At 41.5% G+C, this 20349-nt stretch overlaps 2 protein-coding genes and 1 pseudogene across 4 annotated transcripts; 1 reads left to right on the top strand and 2 right to left on the bottom strand.

Annotated features, from left to right (window-relative positions):
- Positions 1 to 3528: 3528 nt before the first annotated feature.
- Positions 3529 to 5086, top strand: LOC120109217. Its single transcript, XM_039122963.1, has 2 exons — positions 3529 to 3628; positions 4208 to 5086. Exons 1-2 carry the CDS (start codon positions 3545 to 3547, stop codon positions 5084 to 5086), a joined length of 963 nt encoding a protein of 320 aa, XP_038978891.1. The 5' UTR covers positions 3529 to 3544.
- Positions 5087 to 6309: 1223 nt separating this feature from the next.
- On the bottom strand, positions 6310 to 11800 carry LOC120109216 (annotated as a pseudogene).
- Positions 11801 to 15214: 3414 nt separating this feature from the next.
- On the bottom strand, positions 15215 to 18721 carry LOC103697647 (cysteine-rich receptor-like protein kinase 8). 3 transcript variants are annotated; one of them, XM_039122959.1, is made up of 7 exons: positions 18127 to 18721; positions 17984 to 18044; positions 17660 to 17752; positions 17303 to 17408; positions 16025 to 16262; positions 15797 to 15947; positions 15215 to 15708 (listed from the first exon to the last, which is right to left on the bottom strand). In XM_039122959.1, exons 3-7 carry the CDS (start codon positions 17687 to 17689, stop codon positions 15358 to 15360), a joined length of 876 nt encoding a protein of 291 aa, XP_038978887.1. In that variant the 5' UTR covers positions 17690 to 17752; positions 17984 to 18044; positions 18127 to 18721; the 3' UTR covers positions 15215 to 15357. The 3 variants fall into 3 exon arrangements, with proteins under 3 accessions (XP_038978887.1, XP_038978888.1, XP_038978889.1); XM_039122960.1 differs by having other exon boundaries at positions 16025 to 16256; XM_039122961.1 differs by having other exon boundaries at positions 15663 to 15719.
- Between the last annotated feature and the right edge of the window lie 1628 nt (positions 18722 to 20349).

Raw genomic sequence — 20349 nt, 5'->3', positions numbered from 1 at the left:
AGTGGCGGCTAGGGTTCTAGGATGGAGGAAGGAGGAAGGAAAAGGAGATGGAAGATGGTTCAATTGGGTTCTATTAATTTCATGGATGGTGGCTGAAAATTAGCATTGAACTTGATTGGGCTAGGGCGGGTGGATTGGCTTGGACCCAAATTCTGACTTGGGTTTGGAATGTGAGGGGGCTTGGACGTGGAACGGGTCTTGGAATCCTAAAAGAAGGAAGATTCTAAGGAGGGCGTGAGCAAGGGTATGGTGTGAAACAAGGGTAGGATAAGTTTGGAAAGAATGAGAGACTCTCACCCTCACTCGATCCAATGGTTGGGAGAAGAAAAGATGGCATCTCACCAACTTCCTTCAGCCCTCTTGGTGTCTCACTAAGCAAAAGGATTCTTCCCTTCATGTGAAAGCCTCTCACGGTTTCAACAAAATAATTAATCAAATTTTGAAATTTATTCTTCAAGGGATCTATTTTATTTCAAAGCTATGAAAGGCGAAGGTAATGTCTTTTACCTTCTGCAAGTATTTGATCATCGATGGCCTCTGAGCTTTGAATTCCCTCCAAACTTTGCCGGCTACTAGTTGTGAGTTGCTGAAGACCTTCAGCTGTTAAACTCCAATCTTCCTGGAGAGCTTGAGCTCGGTGATGAGTGATTCATACTTGGCCTCATTATTTGAGGCCTCAAACTCGAACCACATACTCTGTGATTATTCCATCCGGATTGGTGAGTATAAGTCCAGCCTCGCTGCCCCTAGCTTTTATCTAGCTCATTTTGAACCGACGTGGAATTGGTTCTTCCATAATTCACCTGGTGAATAGGTTCTCCAAGGAGAAGTTGAGGGCATTGTTCTCCCTCAGAACTTGTCCCCTAAGGGCTTGAATCTGTCAACCCATTTTCTTGATTCTCCGATCGAGGTCGGCATCCTGCCGGGATGGAGGCTCCATGCGGTAAGGAGATTATAGAGTCAGAGTAGAGTCTTTGTTGGAATAGTGGCTTGGAGCATGCCATTTTCTTTCTCGACCAGGACTGCTCTGCCGGGTAAGTCGACTCTAGAAGGATTGCTTCGAGTCTCGGCCTCAGGAGCAGTGGCTTACTAGGTGCATGTTGTATGCAGTCGACTAAGAAAGGTGGCTAGGGTGGCCAGATTTCGGTCGGACCAACTTTAGTCGCGCCACTGTCTGCTGGAGGCCCTGGACCACCACAGCCAGCACCGACACCTATTGAGTGAGTAGGTCCACAGGCACGGTGGGTTGTTCCGCCAGAGCAGGTTTTGGGTTTTGCAACGACACTCAGGAGGTCAAAGCGCAGCATTGTGAAGCACATGATGCGCGGGCTCCTTGTGACTTTATGCTGATTGTCTCTCCCTTCAATGGATATCGATGTTGCTGGGGTCTAGTACTCTTCCTCTAGCGGCAATCTGTTGCTGTCAATTTTAGGCTAAGGTCGGAGTGCAGCTCGGGCGACCGGAGGCGAGATGAATAGGTTGGCCGAGGTGTAGGGGGTAGATTTTCTCTAGATGTGGTTTGCAAAAAGTTTGCTTGCCGAAAAGTTTTTCGTGGGGGTCCCTCCGATGCCTAAGTCAGAATAGAGAGGCAATAGTATGGAAAGAAAAAAAAATTAGTAGAGTATCGTCACTATGAGTAATATTGCATGCGTACGTCAAGTCCTCCAAGTTGCCTTTTTATATAGGAAAGCTCATTTTGTTGTTACCTGGTGTGCCATGGCGTAAAATGATGGCTAGGTAATAGTTGGTAATATAACCGAGGCACGGGTACCAGTTCGTGTGGGTGGCAGGCAATGCTAGTGGGGCACAAGCCATGGTGCTGTCATGACTGTGGGCGTCTATAGATGCCGATTGTTGGGACTGTCAGCCCTTGTAGACACATGTTGATTGTTCTCGTCAACCGATGACTCCTCCTCGATTAGGACCGAGGTTACTCACCTTGATTGGTCGACTTCTTGGCTGGGGCGAAGTCGCTTACCTCGAGTCGTCAGCTGCTCGACTAGGACTAGAGTTGTTCTCCTTGATTTATGTCTAAGGTAAAATGGGTAGGTCTGGTCTGAGGTTGGAGTGTCCAATATTTCTCCTAATATAATCTAAACTCAACTTATGGGTGTAGGATCAAGCAAATACATCAAGATTGGTTTGTAGGAACTCAATCAAATATCATCTCATTTCAGAAAGATAATGAGGCTCAAAACCAAGTTATCTTCGAGTCATCAAGTGTGCCAAGGTTCAAGTTATCGATGGTTTTTTAGCAAAAATAGTTGTTTCCTCTTGGCATTCCAAGGTTTCTAGGAGTTTGGCCTTTATATCCTCATGTTCTCATCTTCCTCTAAATCCAAAAGCTTGCAATCAAGATAGATATCAAAATTATATGGATCAAGCACAAGACTTGGTTCTTCATCTTCCACAGGTGACGTGTGCAGAAGCGAAAAATATTTTGTTTTTTCTTTTTATACCTTGTATTTATTTTCATCATGAGTTTCATTAAAATCTCTTTGGTCCTTTGCGCCATTGTTTCCTTAAAAAAAAAAGGTCAGCCTAATCATGTCTGGTTCAGCATTGACGACAGTCCGATGCCCAACTCCAAGTCCAACTTCTAGCTGTTAGTGCAAGAAGGTTGGAACAAAAATTTGTATGGACCAGATTGGTTAGCTTAGCCGGCTTAGAATCGGGGGTTGTCAATGTTTTCATTCACTAATCAGTGATGGCCCACTAACTTGCGTAAACTAATTTGCATTAAGCTCCAACGTCATCCATATGAGATATATATAACGCAATAAATGTGATAGTATGCTTTTGTCATATATCCTGGAAGTAGTTCCAGTTTTCTTGTATCATTTCTTATCAGGAACATCAGAGGCAACCATTCACGTAGGCTACGGTTACTTTGTTGCTCGCTAGTTTGGAGTGTCAAGCGAACACGCTTCACTGCTTTAGGAGTCAAGAATAACGGCTGCCACTGGCCTTTTGGGTTGGAAAAGAAGCCTGTCCATCTAGAGAAAAATAAGAGTCATGAACCCATGGTCAAATGTTTTATCATAAAATATATTAAAGAAATGTTATCATGATAGAGATGCCTTTCAACTAATTTGCACTACTCGAATGTCTTTTTCTTTTGATGTAATTTCATAATATAACTGGATGAAATAGATAAGAACCTTAATATTGCTACGTCTAAAGGAAATTATTAAACTAAAGAAGCAGCTATCACTAAAAAACCATCCAATATTACTGGCTAATGCATCATGAAATTCCATAGCTACTACTGGGCGCAATTTGTGAAGTAAACCGTCTTTATTGACCAAGTCCTCCTTGACAAAGAGATAGAGAAGACTTCATGGAATGATGGGTTTAATTACTAGCTCGGGCTATCACTCATTCTAAGCGGCGCCTTAAGATCTCATGGAAATGGATTACCAAAGAAGACTTCATGCAACTGCTCAGGTAAATAAATTTTTCATCTTAGTTAGCTTTATTTGATGCAGCCCCCAGAAAACTAAAAAGATAACTGACTGAATTCTTGAAGCAGCTCACTGGGGACATGCCTAAACTGGTGATTCCTCTCCCTTCAGAAAGACCATGGCGAGCAGAGGTCGATCGCCTCCTACAGAATTCCTGGCCTCTGGTAAATAAATTAAAGGCCAGACGCCCTATCTTCCCTGATGGGAGATTGGCAAATTTTATGTTTTGCATCCAAAATTAACTGTTTTATGTTTGTAGATTAGTTTCCTTGTGTTCCTGATTGTAATTTCTTTTTTCTTTTCCTTTCCCAAGAGAATTCTATGTTCTTGAGTGTTAGTAAATTCGTATTTCCTAAAAAAAATTTTGATGCTGCTTGACCAAAGTTTTTATGAGCAAAAAACTGCTGGAACCATGTTTATTTTTATTTTTATTTTACTGTCCGTGATACATCTTCCTTCTCCAATCATCTTTCCTTATTTCAGTGATGTTGCTTGAACCAAGTTTTCTATGAGCGAAAATTTTTTTGGTAGTTTTTTCTGTTTCCTTTTCAACACATGCATACTTACTACCGCATATCCAATTTCTGTAGTTTTATGAGCATTCATTTTTTGATCTCTGAAAGATTCCTCACCAGCAATCTCTCTCTCTCTCTCTCTCTCTCTCTCTCTCTCTCTCTCTCTCTCTCTCTCTCTGTGTGTGTGTGTGTGTGATGTAACTATGTTTTTCCGTTGTGTGCCAACAGATACAACAAGGTGAAAACCAAGAAAAAGGTGCAGAACAATCAGGTCGCATGGCCATTAGATTGAAGCGAATCTTAGAGTTCTCCTCTACTGTTACAACTATTGCTTTTGGGGTGCTAATGACATTTATTTTTGGATATTGCCGGCATGCAATCGGAGATGCCCATAGCCTCAAACTCATCATTAGCTCTTTCGTCACCTTCTCGACTTTTTTATCTGGACTAATCCTGATGTTGCTCACCTTGAATTTGCTCACTCTCAATCATCCCAATACTAGAAGAAAACAGTATATGGCTGTCGTGGTTCTCACGTACGTTTCTAGTGTCCTCTTAACTTTGACCAGCCTTAGTCTTTTAGTTCTCTTACCCAAGAAATATGCCATTCTGGCTTTTATTCTACTTCCAATTGTAGTGATCGTCGGCCTGCTCATTTACTACCACGGACTTCAACTAGACGAAGCAGACATTATCGCTGGTTATGAAGGTCAGAAAGCCGAGTTAAAGCGCTCCTCAAAGCTCTCCTCAAGTGTTACTACCCTCTCTTTCGGGGGAATGGTTGGATCTATCTCTGGTTATACTAGAAATGTTTCTGATCCAGCCCGTAAACCCCATATTAATGTTGGTTTCTTCATCATCTTCACCACCTCTTTGTCTGGCCTTTTCTCGATATTGCTTGCCTTGGTACTGCCAAGTCTTAATAGTCCAATCACCAGACAACGCCTGATTACCTTCACCAAATTCTTTAGCTATTTCTTGTTAATGTTGCAAGCAATGACAGCGATTGCGTTCTCCCATCTATTCCTTGAGGAATTTGTCTTGCCAGCTTTTTTCCCCGACAATTCTTGGAGCCATGGTCTGGTTTGCTATGGAATTTGGCCTTGAGACGCCAACAAAGCATGGCCATTGTGTGGCAAGTCTGGAAGTCATCGAGCTCAAACTCACCTCTATGGTCTCTACCTCGGTTACATCTATCACCTTTGGCGGAATTGCGACTATATTCACAGGGTACATTGGAAGCCAGGCCGACAGTCTCCACCTCAACAGTTGCGTATTCCTCATGCTCTCAGCTTTTATTTCTGGCTTAAGCCTGATGGTGCTTACGTTCAGGCCTCCGAACACAAGAAGTTCCATTATGGTTGTCAGGATGTTAACTTGCTGCACCATTGGGTTGCTGGCTTTGGCAGCGCTAGATGTTATCCTTCTAGTAGTTTGATGATTCAGAGATATCTTGTATATAGATATGTATATTCTTTATATAAATGTACTGTTGGTGATCATATTATCCTCTGGCTGTAGCCTAATTGAATGAAGCCTTTATTGTCTTCCAACCAAGTCTCTCCATCTTTGTTACATGCTTTTAGACTACGGTAAATCTCCATCCATCAGCACCATTAAGAGCCCTTGGAGCTATCTCGATCTGCTTGGTTCAATCACCTCATTGAGCTATTATACTCCATTGTTCTCACCATCATTAGCATGACTTATGGAGCAGCACTCGCTCCCATTTGGTAACAGACCTCAGGGACTACTTGGCAAGAGCAAAAGATAATTCCCACGGTTCTTAACTGTTTGACAAATTGTTACAAGGAAGACTTCCTTGTCTAAGTGCCGAGTTCAATGCTTTTTGCTGCCTTTTTCACTTTCTATCATCAATTCAAAATGTTTCTTTCACCGTATGCAAAGACTCCATATTCAGAAGCTATGCATGCGCTTGATCGATCTACAACTTAATTGGCTGCGTACATGCCAAGTATTCGTTAGTTTATCACATAGGCGCTTCTTATATTGTGTAGAAACTGATGGACCAAGAAGCTCGAAAACAGGGGAGAACAGAAGAAAGACTTCCGATTGCTATTCACTACTTGAATGAATACTCTTACACGATCCCAATTACACATATATATAACCATGTTCTGTTACAACTGAATAACGAAATTAATAACCAACTAACTACGATGAACAGTATTAACTGAAACAAGGAAACAGTTAACTCTCAGTCGAAGCTCAGCTCAGCAGAGTCCTGAGCTTAACTGATCTTTGAAGCTTGAGTCACAACACTCTCCCTCAAGATGGAGCGTACAAATTATGGACACCCATCTTGCAAATCAAGTTGTAAATCTGGCAGCTCCAAGCGGCTTTGTAAGTAGATCAGCAAGTTGAACGGTGCCGGATACATGAAGACTTTGAATTGTTCCTGCTTGAAGCTTATCCCTTACAATGTGGCAATCAATCTCAATGTGCTTCATCCTTTCGTGAAATACTGGATTGGAAGCTATATGGATCGCTGCTTGATTGTCACAGAACAACAATACCGGCTTTGTATGTTCCACATCCAAGTCTTTGAGAAGATTCAACAGCCATGTAACTTCACAGCTAGTAGAGGCCATAAAGCGATACTCTGCTTTGGCTGAAGATCTTAAAACTATGCGCTGCTTCTTTAATCTCCATGAAATAAGCGATTCACCAAGGAAGACACAGAAGCCTGTGACCGACCTACGTGTATCCGAGTAGGCTGCCTAGTCAGCATCGTAGAATGCCTTTAGATGAAGTTTAGATTTCGATGGAAAGAACAACCCCTGTCTCGGTGTAGCTTTTAAATATCTCAATACATGATAAGTAGCTTCTAAGTGTGGTTGTTTAGGCGAATATAGGAATTGGCTCAATACTTGCACAGAATAATTCAAATCCGGTCTTGTTATGGTGAGACATAGCAGTCGTCCTATCAATCTTCTATAAACAATAGGATCTTCAATCGGTTCCCCTTCAAACCGACTCAACTTCAAGTTTTGTATCATTGGGCATTTTGCCGGTTTCGAACTGAGGTATCCTGCATCTTCAAGAACTTCCAATGTATACTTCCGTTGACAAGTGGATATTCCATGTGAGCTTCTAGCAAGCTCGAGTCCAAGGAAGAACTTCAAAGTCCCCAGGCCTTTGAGTTTGAATTGTGCATCAAGGACCTGCTTAAGATGATTTATGTAGACAATGTCATTACCTGCGATTATTATGTCATCCACATACACAAGTATGACAGTGTATGAGCAGCCATTTCTTTTTATAAACAAGGAGTCACTACTAAAAAAGTGGGTTTTATCGACGCTTTTTTGCCGACGCTTGTCGCAAGCGTCGGCAATTTTTGGTCTAGGACCACAATTTGGCGATGCTTTAAAAAGCGTCGGCAATAGACGACGCTTTCTGGAATAAGACGACGCTAATTAGCGTCGTCGATAAATTAAAAAAGGCCGACGTTTTTGAAAGCGTCGTCGGAGGCCTTTTTGAAATAACGACGCTATTTAGCGTCATCAGAGGCTTCATTGCTCTTTCTTCATCTCTTCATTGCCCTTCCTCCCGAGAGGCCCTCCTCTCTTCATTTCTCTTTCTCGATCTCTTCATTGCCCTTCCTCTCCTCTCGGGATAATAGAACTAATTAGGTCCTCGATTTAGCCCCACATCGGCGGATCAACAAGTGGTGGTGGAGAATTAGGAGGTTCTCGCAGAACCTCGATGGGTGGAGCTCGCCGTTCACACCCGATGTGAGCACCCTCTTCACCACTTGGCTCGCGGTGTTCTTCACGGTGTTCTTCAAGTTCTCCTCCAGATGCCTCAAATCGATGGCTTGGCAGATTGCTACCAGGTAGGTGGAGGACATGAGCTTCAGGATCTCCACCGCCTCTTGCATCTTCCTTGCAGAGATCAAGCCCAGGGAGTTGACGTCCTAGTTGTGCTGCTCTGCACTCTGGACGTGGTTGGTGACCGGGTTCCCAAGGAATTGGAGCTAGGCTGCCATCGCTATCTCCGCACCCTTGAAGCCATAGTCGAAGCTCGAGTTCCGGCCGCCGGAGAGATTGGATGGCAGCCCATTGTTGTAGAAATCATTGACGAGCTCGGAGAATTGGGCGAACATGAGCTTCTCGAAGGCGGCGATCGCCAAGCGGGTGTTGTCCATGGAGATGCCGACGGGAGTACCCTGGAAGTTGCCTCCATTGAGGGCCTTGTTCCTGGAGACGTCGATGAGGGGCCTTCGCCAAGATGTCCACCCAGCTCGACATCTCCACCACCGCGGCCAACGACGACTAGCTCAACGGGCTGCCGCCCATCGCCCAGAACGAGCCCATCCTCTTCCTCATCTGGGGTCACATCCTAATGGGGTCGCCTAATGGGCTGAGAATGAGTTCGCCGACGCTTTTAAGCGTCTCCGCGATGAACGACGCTTTCTTGACGCGTCGGCCTAAACCGAGCCCACGCCCACCTGCCCGACGTCTTACCCACGCTTTGGGGGGCGTGGCTAGGAGATCTACCGACGCTTAAAAGCGTCGGTAAAGACCCAAGAAAGCGCCGGGAGATGTCCTTTCTTTTGTAGTGAGTAATCGGCTTTAGATTGAGTGAAACCATGGGAAGTGATGAATGAAGATTGTTTTGCAAACCATTGTTTTGAAGCTTGTCTTAACCCGTATATGAATTTGTTTAGTCGACAAACCATCCGCTTTCCTTTCTCCCCCTACTGCTCATAACCAGGAGGCAGATTCATGCATACCTCCTCATTCAAGTCACAATATAGAAAGGCATTGTTAATATCAAGTTAGTACAAGTGCCAATCCTTAACTGTTGCAATTGCTAAAAGTGTTTTCACAGTAACCAACTTGGCAACTAGGAAAAATGTGTCATGATAGTCAATTCCGGCTTGTTGAGTATATCCCTTTGCAACTAATCTTGCTTTCTTCCTTTATTCAATTCCATCTGCTTTGAATTTTCGTTTGTAAACCTATTTATAGTCAATCGGCTCTTTTCCTTCTAGCAGTTCAGTAATAGTCCAAGTGTTATTTGCAATGAGGGCCTTTAATTCAGCATCCATAGCTTCACACGACTCAGGGAACATGGAGGCTTCAGCATAACCTTTTGGATCAGTTGAGGATGAAATGGACAAAGCAAAGGTCCGGTGGGGTGAAGAGAGCCTTTCATAATTCAGAAATTTTGAGATGTCATGAGCCTTTCTTGATTTTGTATGGGGCATTTGCTGTTGAATGGATGATTGAGAGTGGGAAGTAGACGATGCCAAACTGCAATGGTACTCCTTGAGGTAAGTAGGGGGATGTTTGAGTCTAGAGGATCTTCTAACTTGCTGATTGGGAGGAGGAATGGTTGGTTGCACTAATGAAGAGTTGAGTCTAGAGGACCATCTAGGAATCTGACTTGAAGGCTGATCATAAGGTTGATTTGGTGGCTGACCTGTGGGCAGTATTGTGGTAGGAGAGTGTGGAAGAGGAATTGAAGAGTGAGGGATGAATTTGAGTATGCCATCGGGCGTGCCATTAGGCATGCCAGTAGGTTTACCGGCTGCTAAATTATGGGTGCCGATGTCTTGTGTGGGGTGTTGCTTTGAAACAACAAACTTATACTCACTTGGTGCAATGGAATGTGGGGAGAATATAGTGTCATGAGATGAAAAATCCAATGTATAGGAAGTAATGTTGTGTTGAAATGGAAAAACAAACTTATGGAATACAACATCTCGAAAAATGATCACTGTCTTGGTCTGAATGTCATAAACCCTATATGCCTTCATGCCATGGGGATACCCAATAAAAATACATTGTTTGGCTCTAGGGTCAAATTTTGATCTATGTCTTCGTACAGTAGAAACATAGCATAAGCAACCAAACACCCTTAAATGTGCATAAGAGGGTTTTGAAGAAAATAATACTTCATATGGGGATCGATTAGAGAGTTTTGGTGTTGGAATTCTGTTTATAAGGTAAACCGCGGTTAGAACACAATTACCCCAGAAATTTAAAGGCAGATTGGCTTGAAATCTCAATGCTCTAGCAACATTGAGAATGTGTTTATACTTCCTTTCTACCACTCCATTCTATTGGGAAGTTTCAACACGGCTAAGTTGGTGAGTGATTCCCTTTGATGCATAGAAACCTATCATGTTAAATTCTTTTCCATTGTCCGATCTTATTACTTTTATTTTAGCAGAGAACTGTACCTCAATGAAGGTGCAAAAGAACTGAATGATGTTTTGGGTTTGTGATTTGGATTGCATAGGTATACCCAAGTTGCTCTGCTAAAATCATCCACGATAGTAAGGAAGTACCTGGAACCATCAAGTGCGGGTGTGGAAAAAGGTCCCCCAATGTCACAATGGATAAGTTCAAAGGCAATGTTTGAAATATGGCCTGTATGAAAAAAACTAAGTCTTTGTTGTTTAGCAAGAGGGCAAATGGCACAATGATTATTCACATCAATGTGTATCTCAAGTATAGACTTATTCAACATGCTAAGTCAAGAAAAGGATAAGTGTCCTAGCCTACGGTGCCATAGATCAAAAGCGTGACAAGCATCAACCAGATTTGTAGAGGAATACAATGGGGAAGACATGAAAGTTTTGGCAATAGGAAAATGTATCGTTGTTGTACCAGCTACAGAAGAGGAAGCCTTTGCAGTACCAGCAGCATGACTATCATCTACTTGAAGATGTTAGATGCCATCTTCAAGTTTCCCCATTCCAATCATTGTCCAATTCAACATGCCCCGTATCAAATAGAATTTTGACAAGAAAATCAGGCAACATTGATGCATTTCTATCAGTTTACTGGCTGAAATGAGATTGAAAGAGAACCTTGGAACACAAAGGATATCCTTTAGAGTGAGGAATATGAAAATTCTGACTGATCCTGTGTGGGTCACAGGCACTCTCTCACCAGTAGGAAGTCTAACAGTGGCACTTACATTGGATTCGATGGTAGAAAAGAAGGAGGTTGAACACCATGTGGTTCGTGGCTCCAGTATCAATGATCCAAGGGATATGTGCTTGATTTTGAGCAAAAGTGCCCATTGAACAAGTAAGGTTACCTGAGAAGCCAGGTGCTGCCGACTTGATTTGTAAAATCCTGACCTGATTCCCCGATGGATGTGATAGCCTTTGTGCAGCAGTGCTTATCTCATGGGACTGCAGGATTGAGAGGATCATGTAACACTGATCCGGGGTGATGGTGACCTTAGAGAGGTTAGGTAAGGATTCTGGTGTTGAAATGTAGGAAATATGGTTTTCCACAGAAGAAGAGGTCCTTCCCTTCCCTTTTGTCAAACTGAAACTGGGTGGAAATCCATGGAGTCTATCGCATTTTTCTTTTGTATGACCCGATTTTCCGCAGTGACTACACATGGGTCTTTCCTTTCTGCAGATTTAGTTCTTTTGAATGGATTTCGAGCCGGAGGTAAGAAATTGACATTTGTTGTGAGCTGAATCACCACAAGATTTACTAATGAAAGCAGAGGCTTCGAAAATTTGGGTCATAGCCGCAGTTACCTCACGTTGTCTCTCTTCTTGAAGAACGAGAGCAAACACCGTGTTGACGGATGGTAAGGGATCCATCAGCAGGATCTGTCCACGAACACTTGAATAGGAATCATCCAGTCCCATCAAGAATTGGATGGCTTGCTCTTTAGATTGATACTCGCTTGGGTGCCAAGGTCTAAGATTGGCCAATTCTTTCCAGAGTCCTTTCAAACGGGTGAAGTAAGAAATCACACTGCCATGATTATGGGAAAGAGATGAAATCACCTTATGTAGTTAGTAGATTCTTGGGCCATTGCTCTGGCTGAATTTCTTCTTCAGATCAAGCCAAATTTCTTGTGTTGTTTCCATGTAGATGATGTTGGTGCTCATCTCCTTCGGTATAGAATTCAAGATCTATGCAGATACGATCATATTACATCTCATCCAAACCGCATGGTATGGATCACTCGATGGAGGTTGGGGAATACTTCCATCGATGAAGCCTTTCTTATTCTTGACGCTCAAGGCCATGATCATAGATCTGCTCCAGGTTGAGTAGTTTTCCTTATTCAAGATCAAGGAAACAAGATACAAACCTGTGTTATCCCCGTGATGCAGAAAGTAAGGACTCATTGGATCTTCCGCTATACTCTGAACGAGTGAAGGGACTGAGTTGGCACTACTGTTTGCAGAGGCAGTTATGGTGAGAAGCTTTCGAAGCTCTGATACCATGGAGAAACTGATGGACCAAGAAGCTCGAAAATAGAGGAGAACGGAAGAAAGACTTCCGATTACTATTCACTACTTGAATGAATACTCTTACGCACTACAACAAAAAAGGTGTTTGCCGACTCTATATTGCCGACGCTAGATAAAAGCGTCGGCAATTTTTTTTCTTGCGACAGTAAATGCCGACGCTTTTAGAAAGCGTCGGTAAAAAACCTTCCGTCGACGCTTTTGTTAGCATCGGAGTGTTGGGTCCATTACCGACGCTTATAAGCGTCGCATTGTTTAATCACCGACGCTTATAAGCGTCGGCATAAGGGATAAATGCGACGACGCTTATAAGCATCGTCGGACTTCATTTCTCCCACAACAAAACCCGATCGACCCTCTCCCTCCGCAGCCCTAAATCCCTACTATCCCTAGCTAGCTCACGCCGACCGACTCCCCCCTCCCTCCGCCGATCTCAGCCATTCCCCTCCGCCGAGCGACCCCAAATCGCGTTCCTCCGCCGCATCTCCTTCCCCTCCTCCCCCTCTCCGTTGGCCTCCTCTCTGTGGATATCTCCCGCCTCCTCCGCCGCAGAGCACTCACGCGGCGTTTGAAGTTTGGAGCCGGCAAGGATAGGGACAAGGCCAGGTTTGGGATCTTCTTCTCTTGCTTCGATCTTTAAATTCTAGATGTTCTGGATCTTTAAATCCGTGCTTGCCACCGCCATCCACACCGATAGAGCCTGAGGGCAGCTATCCTCCTCCGCCGCCTGGGACGCCGAATTTTGAATACTACCCTCCATCATTAGGTTCATGGGTTTGCTCACATTGTTACTGGGATTTCTTCTATGCTAGTCCATATATATGTTGTATTTTTCTTTCTACTAGTTCGTAACTTCTGTTTTTTTTTTAAATTTGAAGAACTATTGGTGCTTTTGGTTGATGTATAACTATAGGGTAAGGTGGTTTTCTTCTGCATATTTTCAAATTACTGCTCATAGATTACGTATTAGAAGCTAAATGATTGAGGAGGTGATCGCAGAGGGGAAAAAGATGCTGGAATGTTTGAGTGAAATAAATCTAGCAAATATTGAGACAGAATTCCAACAAAAGAGTTAATTACTTTCCAAATATTAATATGAATATCTATATATTATATATGTGATTTGAATATATAGAGACCATTAGATTTAATGGTCAGCTGATATTTTTCTGATGATATATAATATAAGAAAGCATCTTTTGATCTGTTGATACTCATCTGTAGCTAGTTTAAAAATATACAGTCGTAGCAGCCAAGATTGGTCTATTGTACCTTTCTGTTGAACAATATTCATATATTGAATAAGTAGAATGTAATATAGTAATTTAATTAATTTATAGAGAGGAATTGTAACATAGGTGAATATAAGTTTTCAACTTGCTATAAAAAAAAAATCATTAATTCTGCAGATACTTTGTCAAATTAAATCCATTAATTTGTAGATTAAAATTTTAAAAATTTCTATAGCAAAGCATTATATTTACCTACATATCATATTTTTGTATTACTGTGAGGTTTTCGTCTTTCATAGCACCAGACTTCACAAATTTATGCTTTTAGACTAATGAATAGCACTTGTCTCTTAAATACCAAATCATTAGGCACACAAGTTTCTATTCATCTTCCTTATTAGGTGGATTTGGTTGCTCTGTCTGAAGATATTTATATATCTTTCTCTTTCTGTCTCCTTATTTTAGGAATGTTCATTCATTACTGTATTAATATTTTTCATTTCAGTGGATTGGAGCGATTGCATGTGATCTAGATCTACTGCTCTTCAAATCTCTTCGTTGGCTTAGAAATTTGGGAAAGTTATCAAAGGAAGACTTGCTCTCTTATCAGGTACTTCAGAACTCGTTTCCCTCTGTCCCATTTTTAATCTCCAGACCATGTCAGTTAATATAGGCTATGCAATCATTGAATTAATTGATTAAGTGCTATTTGTTTAACTTAATTTTGCTTGATTCAGTGTACGCATGCATATTTTTGACTGTATCATTTACCTTGTTTTTTCTTAGAATGGACAAAAGTTGGATGAATAAGCCGAGATACAGTGACGAATATTTGAATGGAGTTCAGAATTTCATTAAATTTGCTTTTGAGAAATCTAATATGAATGGGAAGATTTTATGTCCATGTCGAAAATGTGTAAATGCTTCTTCTCTTGCTCCAAAAACTGTTGAAGAACATTTAGTATGGAATGGTTTTACAAGAGGTTATACTGAATGGGTATTTCATGGAGAGTTGATATTGTCATCTCCATGTAACCAACCCTCGTATATAGAAGACACCTCTAGTTTTGCATCCAGTAATACAGAAAAAAATTCTGTAGGAGAAGATGAAATAAGGGGCTTACTCAGAGATGCTCTTGGACATAGTATTAGAAATTTAACAGATATTAGTGGAGGACAAGAAGCAACTGAAATTGGTGATGAGCGTACATCAACTGATTTTATGCATGTTGAAGAACATATACACTCTAATGATGACACAGCTCGATATCATAACTTGCTGAAATCTTGTGATGAAGAACTATATCCGGGTTGTAAGAACTATATCCACTACAAAAGAAGGAATAACTCCCGGCGCTTTTTTTTGTCTCTACCGACGCTTATAAGCGTCGGCGAATTCCCAGCCCACGCGACCCAAAGCGTGGGTCAGACGTCGGGCAGGTGGGCGTGGGTCCGGTTTTTGCCGACGCTAAGAGAAAGCGTCGGCAAAAACAGGGATTTGCCGACGCTAATGAAAGCGTCGGCAAAAACGGCTTTCCCGACGCTTTAAAGCGTCGATAAAGCCCACTCCAGTTTGCGTTTTCGCCGACGCTTTAAAGCGTCGATAAAGACCAATCCAGTTTTGCGTTTTCGCCGACGCTTTAAAGCGTCGGGATTGCTATTTTTTTAAAAAAAAATAAAAATACGAATGTAAATTATAAAGGTCAAAATACATATATAAGGTATTTTTGATTACCTTGCTTACACATCAAACATATTAAATTATCTATATGTAATTTGTGAAGTCGGTATATACGTCCAAAATTACAGAAACAACCAGCCATCTAGATTTAAAAGGCAGGCTGATGGAGTACAAGCATTTATTAGTACAGTTGTTTCTCCCCCTATCGAGGGTTTAGTTCGGTAATTGACGCCTCATTTGAAGAGAATAGAGTCGATGTACTTGTAGACTGCTCATGTTTACCTCTAGATGGACCGGCATCTTCAACAAATCCATATGACTCGGTCATGGCATTTGCATAAAAAAATGCAGGCTGTGAGGGAGTTTGGAGTTTCATTTTGTACCTGTTGAGCATCAAAAAAACTGATAACATGTTTGGCCTGTCACTTGGATTTTCCTGTATGCATAACAGCCCAATGTTGATGCATCTCAAGATTTTGTGGCTTGAATAATTTTCAGCCATACTTGGATCAACTAATTTCAGTGCTGTCTCATTGGTCCAACATTGCCATGCCTGGTAAAGGTCTGTTAGAACATGGCGTAGTCATCTCTAGACTTATATCATAGTAGAAAATGTAAATGTGAATTTTGTAGTTACTTACGTAGCTTAGAAGATTCATCACATTTCCAGGGTCATAGAAACTATTGTTCCTTCTTCCGCTGACGATTTCCAAAACTAATACACCAAAACTAAAGACATCTGACTTAAGGGAAATACTCCCATGTATAGCATACTCTGGTGCCATATATCCACTGCAAACCATTAACAATCAAATAATGTGAATCATTAAGGCTTAAAGCATAGTGAAATTTAGGCTTCAAAAACTTACTATGTTCCTACAACTTTAGTTGTCTTGCTTTCAGTATGGTCTCCACCAAAAAGTCTTGCCAATCCAAAGTCTGCAATCTTGGGATTCATGCTTGCATCTAACAAAATGTTGCTAGCTTTCAGATCTCGATGAATAATTCGTACTCTAGAATCTTCATGAAGATACAATAGTCCCCTAGCAATCCCTCGAATGATGTTGTGTCGTTGTTCCCAGTTTAGTTGTTCACTTTTGGCTGCATCTAGTTAATCCAGATAGAGTATGTTTAATGTTATGTACCACTGCCAAAAATGGTTAATTTATTAATTTATAGAGATCAAATTGTATGCTAACCGAAAGAGCATTGCTGGTTTAGTTGGTTAGAATAAACCTATTTACGTATATAATGTATGCTTATACGGTACCAGTTATTTCTCACTTCTTCCTCAGTTTCTTTTGACTATCCAATTTGACCTCGAGTAGTTCTAGATGCCTAGCCTTCCGGAGAAACCAAAACAAACAAAACTCTGGGCTTATGTATCACCTACTACGGAACTTCTTTGAGTGAATTTTGTTCAGAACTTCCTATTATTTTTTAAGTTTTTTGGCCCTCTTGTTTTGTAAATATGAGTGTCTTTTCTATGCATTTTGGAGTACCTGTATGAATCTTTTGTGAGCATTTTCATTTTATATACTCATTTTGGCATATGTTAAGAATATAGTCATGTTTTCATATCTAGCAAACATTATTGTGTGTCTTCACAATCTTATGCTATGCGATTATATTATAAAATTTTCTTTTCGCTTTGTTAGCTTCATAGATTTTCTTACTAAGCCTATTAATCTTAGATTAATTGGCAGGGATTTTAGCAGACCAGTTTTGACCTCAAATGTCAAACTTACATGTGTATACTCTTTCAGTCATAGATGTTCTGTACTATATTTTGGGTCTAATTTTGGTATATGGTTCATTATAAAATTAACAATTATAACCATTTGTAAGCATAAACAAGAAGACTTATCCCATCTAGTTTGGGTCACGTATTTAGGAATCTTATAATATCATTGGTCCATATCCAAGCCAAGCTGTCTGAAATGATGAAGTCATTTCTCATATGAAAAATTAAACCCATGAGTATAGCAACCTAACATAATAACATAATTAAATCCAGTATGAGTAATCAAACTCCAAGAACCTTGTTGTATGTTATGTGCCAGCAATCAAGCAATTTGTGATTCATGATAATACATGAGTTAGATTACTCATAGAAAATTAAACTACTATTCGAGGAAAGAACTCACATGCTAGCATGGACAGGCAGAGTTGGAAGTTGACATTTTTCCTTGAGATGATAGTTATCAGCAGCACAGAAATGTGGAACAGTAGTAAGCATATCAACCAAGGTTCCTACAGATGCATCAAACTATAAGGCATATCACCTCAATATGTTGGAAATCAATGTGTTTGAAGAATAGACAGAGGTCCTACTCCTAGTTGGAACATTGAAAAAAGAAGAAGAACAGCTGGCTCTCAAGCACACAGAGACAGGACATGTTCTAGTGTAACTTTAAGGGTTGATGAAACACCAAAAAACAACAAATATTTTTTATCTTCTTCTTCAGAGAGGAAAGAGAGGAACCAATGGAGATGATCATTGCCTGCTTGCGGACTGGGCAGCCGGTCGCCATGGTGCACCGGTAGTATGCCCGGAGGCACTGTCCATACTTTCTCCATTGACATCCATCAGTGATCTATAAGACAAGTCCAAAAAAAGAATAGAATCATTTAGACTGACCTTCAGAAGATTAATTGGTTTCTCACAACTAAACAACAAGATGCAGCATTAAAAACTAAAGACTTCTAAAGAAATAATAGAAACATGCAAAGATGAGAGTTCAACTAGAAAAAAGACTAAACAAGAAAGGAATGGAGAAGAACAGAGAAATCAAAAGCCAAATCAGGTGGAAGAATAAACGGATTACAGGAACTTGAAGAGGTGTTGATCCGCAAAGCTACGATTTTCTTCGATTGAAGCAAAGAAACCTGTTTCCCAAATCAAACACCAGATCAAATGTGGTAAAGGCGAATGTTTAAAGAATAAACCAAGAATTTTACAATCTCCTACCTAGATTTGGAAGTAGATGGTTTTGGTACTTTGGTTGACGCCATCGACCACCTCACAATGCCGCCTCCAAGGCGTCTCACGGCCGTCGCCGGGTGGAAAAAGGGACGAAACCCGGAGCTCAAGGCGTCTCAAGGTTTGAAGATGATGAAGACTCGAAGAATCACGAAACGGACGAACTCGGAGGAAAGAGGAAGAAGAAGAAGCGGGGTCTGAGGGTCTGAGGGTCTGAGGAAGAAGAAGAAGCGGGGTCTGAGGGTCTGAGGATGAAGAAGGGCGAACGGGCGATTTGAACTTGAGGATCCAAGGCGAGGGTCGGGGAGGAGCGCAGGAGGAAGAGGCCGCAGTGGCACTTGAGGATCCGTGGTTCGAGGGAGAGGGGGGCGAAGTCGGGATCCAAGGAGGCGGCGAAGAGGCGGGCGAAAACATCATCGCCGGAGCCCTTCTGCTTCTTGAATCTGGAGGGGATTAGGGAGGAATGGACGAGGAATGGGGAGGGGGTTACAAAGCGATCAGAGTACTGAAGTAGATTTTCTCTTCGATCTCTGGAATGGGTTGAGGGTGGAGGGCGGTGGCCGGGAAAACGGAAAGAGAGAGAGGGCTTGTTGGGGTATAGGATGGTGGGGAAATGTTGGCTTCCGACGACGCTTTTTAGCGTCGTCGTAGGCTGGCGACTACACCGACGCTTATTAGCGTCGTCGGAAAAGTTTGACGCTAGACCAAAAATTGCCGACGCTTGTGAGCAAAAAAGCGTCGATAAAACCTACTTTTTCTGTAGTGATCCGGATTGTAAGAATTTTACAAAGAATTTATGATGTAGAATCTCTTCCTCTTTCGATATAGTTGCTGGTTTTGGTGACTAGGAAGTCACTAATACTACCTCCCTGTGATCCCCAAATTTTCTATGCTTAACCCTGCAACAGGTGGTTTTGGTGCAGTAGGTTGATTGATGTCCTGAGGGTTGAGATGCATGTATCGCCTTTCTATTTACTTTCTTGTAGTTGAACAGAAGATTGGATTTGGGACTGGTGAATTTAATCTCTTATATATTTTTGTTTGTGCCTCTTTATCTCTTTGAGTCTGTGGATTGAATGGATTTGCTTCTGGGAATCAATCACCAGGAAAATCAAGAAACAGAGGCATCAGTTGCTTTTTTCTTTCCCACCAATATTTTATATTTTTCAGGACTTGACCTGGGAGCAGTTAAGTAGAACTGATGATCATCATCATAATAATGCTAGTTGTGCTTTACATTGATCTCCAGAGCTAAACTTTTCATATAGCTGAAGCATAGTCTTTTCTTTTGCTTTCTGACATCTCTGCAAATGTCAATTTTTTGATCGGAGAGGCATGTTTCTTTTCTTTGGAGTCTACAAAACTGGAATTGTCTCTAATAGCTGGCTTCCACAATTGAGAATTGATTTGGCTTAGCCTTCTCTTGATGTTTCTTATGATTTATAGTGATTTTACTCATGATGTTTATTTTATCTGTCAGAAATTATTTCGTGAGAACTGAATCAAATGATTCTGAGTTTGGTTGATTCATTATCCAGTGGAAGATTTGGACTATAATTATTTACTCTTGCAATTGCATTACTAGTTACTATACATTAGCGATCAGGGCCTTTCTTTCTGTGGAGTACCCTATGAATTTTTAATATTTTATGATTTATACATTAGTTACTCTTGCATTTTTAAACAGATTTCAATTGCTTAAGTACTTGCTTAGGTAACAAAATGCTCCGAGGAAAATGATTCAGAGATGTGGAGTTCCAGCAGTCTCAGGTGGGATCTTCTTCTGCTCAGTCCATGCGATCCCAGCAGCCCCAGCAGCACGAGTCCGAGTCTCAGCATGAGTTCCAGTCTCAGCAACATCCAGGCCAGGAGGTTATGGATGACTTGCATATCCAGGGTAATTTGATTTAAAGTGCATATATTAAGTTCATTTACAATCTAATTATTTTAATTAATTTGCCTCCAATGTTTTAATTATTATTTTTTATAGATGAACAAGGGAGAGTGAGGTTGACACGGGGTTCCTCTCGAGCACGGGATGTGTGGCAGCTTCGTGAGGATGAGAAGATGGTCGTTGAATGCAACGAACTAGGGCAGCCCATCAAGAGGGCTAGAAGCCTTTTATCAAGTTTCTTAGGATCAGTTGCGCGTAGGGGTCAGTTGTGTCCGCTCAACTATCATAAGTGGAATGATATGCTTCCTTCTTATAAA

The sequence above is a fragment of the Phoenix dactylifera genome, unplaced genomic scaffold, assembly GCF_009389715.1.
Source record: "Phoenix dactylifera cultivar Barhee BC4 unplaced genomic scaffold, palm_55x_up_171113_PBpolish2nd_filt_p 001909F, whole genome shotgun sequence".
Taxonomy (NCBI): Eukaryota; Viridiplantae; Streptophyta; class Magnoliopsida; order Arecales; family Arecaceae; genus Phoenix; species Phoenix dactylifera.
Note: the sequence above shows the minus strand (reverse complement) of the source record. Positions and strands in the feature narration are given on the sequence as shown.